General features: G+C 60.2%; 1 protein-coding gene across 4 annotated transcripts in view; it reads left to right on the forward strand.

Annotated features, from left to right (window-relative positions):
- The window catches only part of ATP6V1C2 (ATPase H+ transporting V1 subunit C2), a 52,869-nt gene extending 43,550 nt beyond the window's left edge, over positions 1 to 9,319 (forward strand). For 2 of the 4 annotated variants that reach the window (XM_055327308.1, XM_055327309.1), the window contains 6 exons: positions 677 to 769; positions 892 to 985; positions 3,350 to 3,487; positions 4,254 to 4,351; positions 8,644 to 8,776; positions 9,055 to 9,319. In XM_055327308.1, coding sequence (XP_055183283.1) covers positions 677 to 769; positions 892 to 985; positions 3,350 to 3,487; positions 4,254 to 4,351; positions 8,644 to 8,776; positions 9,055 to 9,144 — 646 coding nt within the window. In that variant the 3' untranslated portion in view covers positions 9,145 to 9,319. The remainder of the gene's footprint in view (positions 1 to 676; positions 770 to 891; positions 986 to 3,349; positions 3,488 to 4,253; positions 4,352 to 8,643; positions 8,777 to 9,054) is intronic. The other 2 variants (XM_055327310.1, XM_055327312.1) reach the window with 1 other exon arrangement.
- The last annotated feature ends 263 nt before the right edge of the window (positions 9,320 to 9,582 follow it).

The raw sequence follows: 9,582 nt of genomic DNA on the forward strand, positions 1-9,582 counted from the left end.
GGGGTGCGGGGAACAGGACAGTCACAGCCTGAGGAGGCCAGAGGACCTTGCAGCCAGCCAGCCAGCTCCACAGAGGCGACCTTGCTCTGCGACACTGGCTTTCTGTGGCTTTCTGTGGCCGTGTGCTGGGGGCCCCTTCCAAAGAGGCTGCCCCACCAGGTTCTCAGGCCAGAACCCCCAGGCTCTACATTGTCAGGAGGCCCCTGAGAGTCTGCAGAGGCGACTCTGGAAGTCTCTGGAGCCCGGGGCGGCCGTTATGGGCGGGGGCTCTGAGAGACAGGAAAGGTGACCTGGCCCGCATGCCCGTGCGACCTGCCCTTGGCAGGGGGCTTCCTTGGGTCTTCTGGCCAGCAAGGCTGATCCCAGAATGCTGACCACTGGCTCCGGTGACCGCTGTGTTTGGGACAGTGCCCACCGTGGCCCTGTGTTGAGGCGTGCCTTGGAGGCTGGCCGATTGGAATGTGGCGACGTTGAAATCATAAGGGACGCCCGGTTGCCTGCCCTCAGCTGGTTGGGGGGGCCGGGGGGGCCCACCCATAGGCCCGCAGGCTGACGGGGACGGAGCCTCCCCTCTGCAGCGACCGCCTCTCCAGGGAGAGGGGCCAGGCCTCTCCTCGGCCCGCTCCGCCGTCGGGTGTGGCGAGGAGTCCCCTGAACACAGGCTTCTCTCCCCCAGACTGATTGCCGAGGACAACGAGGGCGGCCTCTTCACAGTCACCCTGTTTCGAAAAGTGATCGAGGATTTCAAAACCAAAGCCAAAGAGAACAAGTAAGGGCGGGCGTCGGTGGGCTCCCCGGGTTTGGTCCGTCCCTCCCCTGGCAGGCGGGGGGCCGTGTCCCTGCTCCGGCCTGAAGCTTCCTGGTGAAAGCGTCTCATCTGCTTGTTTGAAGGTTCACTGTCCGTGAATTTTACTATGATGAGAAAGAGATTAAAAGGGAAAGGGAAGAGATGAGCAGGTTGCTGTCTGATAAGAAGCAACAGTATGTGAGTAGACGCCCCGGGCGGGCGGGCTTCATGCGAGAGCGCCCCCTCCGCCCGCGCCAGCGGCCCCGGAACACGTCTGGGGAAGGGAGGGAGGGGCACCCAGGTGGCACCTGAGCTCTGCTACGGCGCTGGGTGCCTCCCCTAGGAGAGGTCCCGGGAAGGGACTCCTAGGCCCGCTCGGCGGCCGGGAAAGTGAGGCTCTGGGAGGTCCCCCCACCTTCCTCCACCCCGACACCTGGCAGGGGCCAGCGACCCAGGCCGGGGTGGCTGTGCTGAGAGTGGGCGGCCCGTCCCCTGGGCACCTCGCTGTCCACCCGCCGTGTGGCCCAATGTGCCACCCCCGTCGCCAGCACCTGTGTAGATCTCCCCTACGCTTTTAGCAAAGAGCGGGTGCGTATGCCAGAGATTTCTAGCAGCAGCCGCTCAGAGACCTTCCACCTGCAAGGGCCGCTGGGCTGGAGGGAGAAGACTAGGCTTTGGGTATTTATTTATTTATTTTTAGATCTTATTTATTTATTTGACAGAGAGAGACAGTGAGCCCCAGAGAGCACGAGCAGGGGTGAGGGGCAGACGGGGAGGGAGAAGCAGACTCCCCGCTGAGTAGGGAGCCCCACGCGGGGCTCGATCCCAAGACCCCGGGATCATGACCTGAGCTGAAGGCAGATGCTTAACCCATGGAGCCACCCCGGCGCGCCCAGGCTTTGACTGTTGAAGTGTGAACAGTGTAGCCCTGGGAGGGTCACCCTGCTGCGCTGCCGCCGTCGAGGGGCACATCCCGGGTGTAGGGTCCTCCCCCTGCAGAGAGGCCTCGGCCGGGTGGCTCCGGGCCCTCCCACCTCGTGGACTGTCTTCAGGGCCTCGCTCCCCCAGCCCCACTGGGGAGGGTCCTCAGAGGAACTTCCAGTTCGGCCTCTAGTGCAGAGAGGGGGGCAAGGATGAGTAGAACGTACTTCAGGGCGTAAACAGAAGCTGTAAGTATGTGCTTGGTAGAGAGCGACGAGTGCCTCCCAGGTGGCCGAGCGTTTGGCCCGGGGCCTCCCCTGACACCCGCTGGCGGAAGCTGCACGTCCGGCTTGACCTCTCTGGGTCAGTGGCCTTTTCTCGGGGACTCCAGACAAGCTGCCCCTTGAGGGAGCAGCAGCACGGGGTTCCACGAAACGGGGTTCCCAGAGCCCCTCCCGGGCCGGCCCACCATCCCCTCTGAGGAGGAAACAGGAGCTGATCACGTGATGGTGCCCGAGGGGATTTGACCCCCCCCAGCACACACGTATGTGTACGGACATGTGTGCACACACCAAGTGAACACGCTTCTCAGATCCAGAATCTGCTGGGCCTCGGGTTGAGGGCTCCCCCTGGGACAGAGGGCCCCGAGGCCCTGACCCCACACCCCTAGGTAGGAAAGGCCTTCGCCAATGAGGACCCAAAGACTGAAGGGTTTTCCTCCTTGGCCTTAGCTCGCCCCAAACCCCAATCACCCAGGAGGCCTCGGTGGTCTCTGTGGTCGAGCCTTGTCCCCGCTGGCTTCGGTCCTGAGGCCGCTGGGTGGGGGGCCAGACGGTGGCAGCCTTCACACGTGTCCGGGCAGGAGGCCGTTGGCACCCACCTCCGCCCTGGCACAGACTCCCTGAGATCAAGGTGACACACGAGAGTCTGACACCTGCCGCCCAGGGCTCAGGTTGCCAGCTGGCACTTTGTTACGTGGTGTCGGCTTCTGCACCCCTCCCAGGGTCCCTTCGAGGGGGAGTGGAGCTGCGGAGACACGCTAACTCCTTGCCAGGCCCTGCCGTGTGCCGCCCACAGGGCTCAGCGGGGGCACCCCCCCCCCCGCCCCACCGGCTTCTGGGGCGTCTCCTTCCCCTTCGGCTTGCTGGGAGGTGGTCCTGTGCGTCGTTGGTCCTCATCAGCCGGAGGGCACGGGCCAGGTCCCGGGGCTTCCACTCCCCTCGAGAGCACAGGGTGGGGCTTTCCCGTGCTTTCTACCTGTTTGCAGAGAAAGGGGATGAAGCGTGCAGGGGGGGAGGGGGCGGTGGTTGGGGACCCGGGGTGGAGACGCGCTGCGGGGGCAGGGCCCGTTCCGTGGACACCTGCTGCGGCTGTCCCTGTCCTGTCCCCTCCGGAGGGGAGGTCTGGACGAGGCCAGGCAGAGGGAGGGCGTGTGGGACCTGACCCCGCTGCCAGCGATCGGCTTCGTCCCTGGAACTCGGGGCCCGAGGACGCGAACCCCCGCCCCGTCCCACCCCCAGGTCCCCAGGGCGCCCCGGCGCCCCCGAGCTTGCCTTCCCGCACTGCTCAGGCGATGCGACTTGTTTGTTTGTCGTGATGCGTGTTTGCTGAGAGATTAATAAATCATTTCTGTGCCTTTAGCAAACTTCCTGTGTTGCTCTTAAAAAGGGATCATCCACCTTCCCGGACCACAAAGTTAAGGTAACCCCGCTAGGTACCCCCGATAGGCCCGCTGCGGGGCAGACGGACAGAGAGAGAGAGAGTGAGGGCGAGGGAGAGGTAAGCAGCACCCCGACCCCTGGGCTCCCCCCGCCCCCGCTCGCATGTCCTCGCCCGCGCCGCGCCGGCATCTTCTGAGAAAACCAAGCCTTGCGTAGAGCCTGAATCCGGGAGCCCAGGGCGCTCCTGCCTCCGTCCTCCTCGGGAGGGCGTCTTTGGAGCTGCCCCCCCCCCCCCGGCCCGGCGACGGATGGTGCTTGTTGGCCAGGGTGCCCCTGCCCTGCCTGGAGGTGGCTGGAGCTGGTGACGGGGCCAGGCCCTGCTGGGTGGCGGTGGTCGGGCAGCTCGGCTCCCCTCCCTGGCTGCCCGGGCTGGCCCACCCCTGACCTTTGGGGCCCATTGGCGGCGGCGCCGGGAGCTCGGAGCCCGCGCTCCAGGACTCTGCGCTCCGTCAGGGGACGGCCACACCAGCGTTAGTGGCAGCTGCGGTGGCCGTGAGGGGTTGCGGCCGCGCGAGGCGGGCTCTGCGGAGGCCCCTGGAAGTGGCAGCTGGCGGACGATGCCAGGACGGGGGGCGGGGGGTGACGTGCCCACTGCCTGCCGACAGCCCTGAGGTCAGGGGCTGCCCAGCGCCCCCGCAGCCCGGTCTGGTGGCCCCACGCATGTGGCAGGTGGCTGGCCCGGGCCTCGGCCGACCGACTCGCTGCTTCCGCGGGCCGCCGGGCAGCGCTTCTCCGCTCAGGGCTTGCTGTGTCCGAACCCGTGTCCTCCGGGGCCTGCGTCGGGCGCGCGGCCAGCAGGCCCCCCCGCTGTCCTGTCTCCGCAGGGCCCGCTGCTGCGCTGGCTCAAGGTGAACTTCAGCGAGGCCTTCATCGCCTGGATCCACCTCAAGGCGCTCAGAGTGTTCGTGGAGTCGGTGCTCAGGTGCGTGGGGCAGATGCGGCCCCGGCGGCCTGCGGGCGGGAGGGGGCGCCTGGACTGCCGCCTGCCCCTCCGGCCCCCTCCCTGTGGGGCTCCTGCCCCGGGCGCCCTGCTCAGGGCCTCCTGGGTCCCCCGAGCCTCCGCTCAGCGCTGCGGCCCCGCTGTCCTGGGCTCTGCACCCCCTTCGTGCCAGGCCCGGGGCAGGTGTCCCGCTCTCTGCTCTGGGCCACTCCTAGAAGAAACACCAGCCCCGTCTCGGCCCCCGACCTCCGAGGCCCAAGGCGACACAAAAGCTCAAACCTAAAACCTACACCCACGCGAACGAACAACAAACATTTTGCCTTGTTTTTCACGAACGTGAAATAGGTTCACTGTGAAAAATCAGGAAACTGTAGACATGTACAAATAGTGCATAAAAGTCAGCCGTGACTTTAACACCGAGACAGAGACGGCTAGCTGCTGCGCCGGCCCAGCTCCCTTAGGAGTCTTTGTTCCGTTGGGTTTTGCTTTTTCTTTTTCTTTTCTAATTTACAGATATGCAGTGGGGTTTTTTGGTTTTTTTACAAAAATGGAATTTTACAGGAAATATTTTTTGAAGCCTGCTTTTCTCCGGTGGTTTGAACATGCCCTGCGTCGGGAGCTCAGGGGCAGATCTTGGTGGCACCCCACTCGGCTGGCTGTACACCCTTTTTTTCCGGAAGCTCCCACCCCTGCCTCTTGGCCTGCTCTGACCTGCAGGCACCAGTGCTCCTCCAGTCCTCAGGGCCTCTGGAGCTCTCTCTTGCTTGCTCCCAGTGTGCAAGGCGGGTGGCCCCAGGACCCCTGCACGGCCATCCACCCGAGGCCTGTTCCTACTTTCCTTTCCCTGCCTCTGCTTCCTATGTCTCCTGATCCTGCCGCTCACCCGACACAGGCTTCTGCACACCTGGCTCATCTTCCCTCCCAACCCTTTCCTCTGGTGGCCCCATTAATGCCAGTGGCCTCACGTCTTTCCTGTCACCAGGCCCCAGACCTCGGGGCGCAGGCGCCTCTGCTCCCTCATCCTCACTCCCTGCACCCCTCAGCGCCCTTGACGGGCCACCATCCTGCCATCCTCCTGCCTGCGCTTGCTCTCTTCCCCTGGCGTCCCGCTTTGCCGGGCCAGCTGTTGCCACAGGTGCTCACTCGGTTCTCTGCCACCGGTTCATCCTCCACGTGGCCACCAACGTGGTTTTGTTCAGACAAACTAGTCGCTGCCAGGCACGGTGTTGTCCAAACACAATATGGTGACTGCCAGGTGTGGTTTTGTCCAAACACAGCTCGGATCTGACCGTGGCTCCTCGTCCTCCCCTGCCCATCGCAGAGGCCTGGAATGGCGTGGATGCTGGCATTGGGTTGCAGGGTGAACCCAAGCTAATCTGGGGTGTTCCGGCCATCTGTAGTGTAGACAGGCCCCAAGGCTGACCTGCTTGCCTCAAAAATCAGTGGGTCTCAGGCCCAACAGTGTGCATGCCCATTTGTCTGAGAGAGGTAGAGATAGATGTCCTTAATAGCCTACGCTGAGGGCAGCCAGGGTGGCTCAGTGGTTTGGCGCCACCTTCAGCCCAGGGTGTGATCCTGGGGACCCAGGATGGAGTCCCAAGTCAGGCTCCCTGTGTGGAACCTGCTTCTCCCTCTGCCTGTGTCTCTGCCTCTCTCTCTCTCATGAATAAATAAATGAAATCTTTAAAAAATATATCCTAAGCCGGATAAAATGGAGTATTTCCTCTAAAAGCCTAGGTATAAATAATTCTTTACAAGACTACCGATGTAGGACCTTTTCTTGCTGTATCTGTGTTTTTCCGGTTGTAATATATGAATACTGTTAAAGACATTCAGGTTCAGAAATGCAGACTGGAGAAAGTTCCAGTTCCCTGGTCCCCCGGCTCACAGATGATCATGGTTAATGGTTTCGATTCTTCTTATCCCCCAAATGGGACCGTTTATCCTTAATGTTCTGCAGCTTGCTTTTTAAAATGTGCCTTCGATTAATTATTCTTATAATTATGTGTGGAGCCAGCTGATATTTTTTTTTTATATTTTATTTGTTTATTCATGAGACACACAGAGAGGCAGAGACACAGGCAGAGGGAGAAGCAGGCTCCCCGCAGGGAGCCCGATGCGCGGGACTCGATCCCAGGACCCCGGGATCATGCCCAGAGCCCAAGGCCGACGCTCAACCGCTGAGCCACCCAGGCATCCCTCTATCTGATCTTTTTAGTGGTGTTTCCATAGTGTGTCCTATGGAGAGATCATAGTCTGAAAAAATGGGTGTTGAGCTAACACACGTGTGTCGGAGCACAAGGCCAGCGAGGTCGGCCTGCTTGCCTGTTCCCCTGCGCCCCAGCTGGCATCGGGGAGTCTTCTCTCCAGGCTGTCCTGGCCTTCCTGCCTACGTGAGGGGCCGGGGCCGGCTTGCTCTCCCCCTCTGTCCCCCAGCCCTGAGCTGGACAGAGCAGATGCTAAATGTTCATGGATCGGTAGCACCGAAGTGAAGTGGACGCAGGCCTCTGCCGAGGAGGGGTTAGTTCCCTGGGGGTGAAGTGAACCTGGGGCTTCAGCCATCCTGGCTGCACACGGAACCGGCCCTGTGGGACTGGAGGAGCTGGCCAGGTACTAGCTAGTCAGTCTGGCTCCTGGGAGAGGTGTTGGTGGGGGACAGATGTGAGGGAACCCTACTGGTGGCTGTGTGGCTGCATTCGTTTATGGAGAGTCCTATAGAGGGGACAACGGGAACAGGTACCTTGGGGAACCCCGACAGGGAAGAAGGGGGTGGATGCAGAAGAGCCCATGGGGAAGTCAGAGGCAGGAGGAGGGAGTGGGAGCTTGAGGATCTGTGTGTCCCTGCGGATGGGCCGTGAGGTTGTTGGGACAAGCTAGAGTGTGGTTGCCGAAGGATGACTGGGTGACACAGGACACTGGACGCTCTCACGTTTGGAATGAGAGCCTTAGGGAGCCCAGGAAGCTTATTTAAAGCAGGGCAAGATGGTGATATGGTAAGGGGAAAGGGGCAGTAGTAGAGAAAGCCTGACGCCCTGTGCAGTAGAGGCCTGACGGTGGGGTGGCTACAGTGGTCTCGGGATGGGGGCTGCAGGCCCCGGCTCCCCCCTAAGTGACCTCAGCGATCAGGGAAGGGGGTCCTCGACTGAGCGGTCCAGCAGGGAGCAGCACAGGGGGCAGCCTTGGGGAGAGTGAGAACAGACCCAGTTGTTCTGGAAGGCATGTTCTGAGCAGAACGGAGAAGGCGTTCCTTTAAATTGACCCAGAGCGGGAGTTTGCAGGGAAAGGCCTGGGAGGGTCTGCGAAGAATGTGAAAAGCCCTGAAATCAGGAGCAGGCCAAGAAAGGGGAAGGGCTCGGAGGCTACACGAGCAGAGCAAGGAGCATTGTCAGGATTTACTGAGCGTCAATGGCCTGTAGCTCCCAGGCTGGGAGAGGCAGGAGAGCTCGGACCATGGGGCCTTGGTGGGGAGGATACGCAACCTCCCTGAGCACCTTGGCAGTGACTGGAGGAGTGACCAGTTGGAGGACGCAGGGGTGGCTGTGATGGCCTGGGAGTTGGAGGGCCCATCCCTAATGTACAGATTGCCCGGGGGTGCCCAGCAGGTGGAGAGAATGGTCTTGGCAAAGTCAAGGATGTGGAATGGGTTTCTGGAAAACACTGGGAGTTGGGGGAGTCGGGAGGGAAACTGCTCATTCCTAAGACGACTACAGCCCTCTGCTCATTTTCCCCTGGGAAACCCCAGAGCTCTGATGATAGGAGGGGGACAGAGAACAGTCGAGGCCGTCCCCCTCACCTGGGACCTAGACTACCTGCTGCCATCCCTGTCCGCACCTGCCGACTCCCCTGGCACTTGCTCTGGGAGACGAGTTAGGTGGGGTTCTGAAATTGGGGTTCCGCTCACCCAGGGTCCTCAAGGCACAGGACTAAGTAGGTCGCAGGCTTGATTTGCAGTGAAAGCAGTAGCACACGCAGTTGCAGCCTCCTTCATGTCACCTCTTCCTGCAGATCCCACAGACCTTGGTATTTTAGTGGACACCACGCCATTAGTGGCCAGAAATGGCTGGTTAGCATGTTCTGGTTTTTCCTGCCCAGAAAAACCCAGTTATTAGTCTTGCCTCTGACCCTAGACACTCCATTCAACTGGGTTTTATTTTCTTCAGTGTTGACTGAAACTTTTATCATTTCACTAGAACTTCCTCTATTCCTTGTCAGGGTTATTTTACCCACATTTGTGCCGGAAGTAACTTATTGGCACGTTTTGTCTGTCTGGGAAGGTATGGACTCCCGGTGAATTTCCAGGCGGTGCTCCTGCAGCCTCATAAGAAGTCATCCACCAAACGTTTAAGGGAGGTGCTGAACTCCGTCTTCAGACATCTGGACCAAGTAGCAGCTGCAAGTATACTGGATGTAGGTATAGAATCCAGAAATGGCTGGGTTTCTGCACTGAGGTCAGCCGCTCCAGGTGGGAGGCCCTTTCCGAAAATGGAAACTGCCAGACTGTTAAGGGCTACGTTTCACCAACACACAAGGATAACAGGGAGGAGGCCGCGTGTATGTTTGCGAGGCGGTCGTGTGCCGTGCGGGGCAGAAAGCATGGTCGGAGCCTAGAGAGCCTCCTCGAGTAGAGACAGGACAGCAGATCGGTTTCTGGGTTTAGAGCGCCAATACCACGTCTTCTTTTGCAGGCATCTGTGGAGATCCCGGGCCTGCAGCTCAACAACCAGGACTATTTTCCTTACGTCTACTTCCACATCGACCTCAGTCTTCTCGACTAGAGAGATGAGCTGGCGCCACTGCGCGCTGTTCGTGCAGACTTCTTACAGACACCTTGTTCCCCTTAGCCAGAGAGCCCTACAGAATTGAGATTTTTAGAGAAATTGCTCACAAAAGTTAGTTACAGTTGTATTTATTTTTTTTAAGTTACAATAAAGAAACGCTCAGTCCTTTGAATGGTCTCTTACGTTCTAACAGAACTCAAAACTGCGCTTTACATAAACGGGAGCTTCCTGTTGAGTCGGTAGCCTGCTGCCGTTTCGTGTCTTAATGGCCATCTTGTGAGGGCGGAGGAAGACCCTTCCAGATCCCGAGCTCACTGTATCATCAGCGCTATTTCCTAACGGTCACCAGGGACGCCCAGACTAACTCCTGTGTGTGAAATGCAGCTCTCAGCAGAAGGCCACTGCTGTTCACCCTTCTTTCTACAAGCTCGCTGT

Source organism: Nyctereutes procyonoides, unplaced genomic scaffold (genome assembly GCF_905146905.1).
Source record: "Nyctereutes procyonoides isolate TBG_1078 unplaced genomic scaffold, NYPRO_anot_genome, whole genome shotgun sequence".
NCBI classification, from domain to species: Eukaryota; Metazoa; Chordata; class Mammalia; order Carnivora; family Canidae; genus Nyctereutes; species Nyctereutes procyonoides.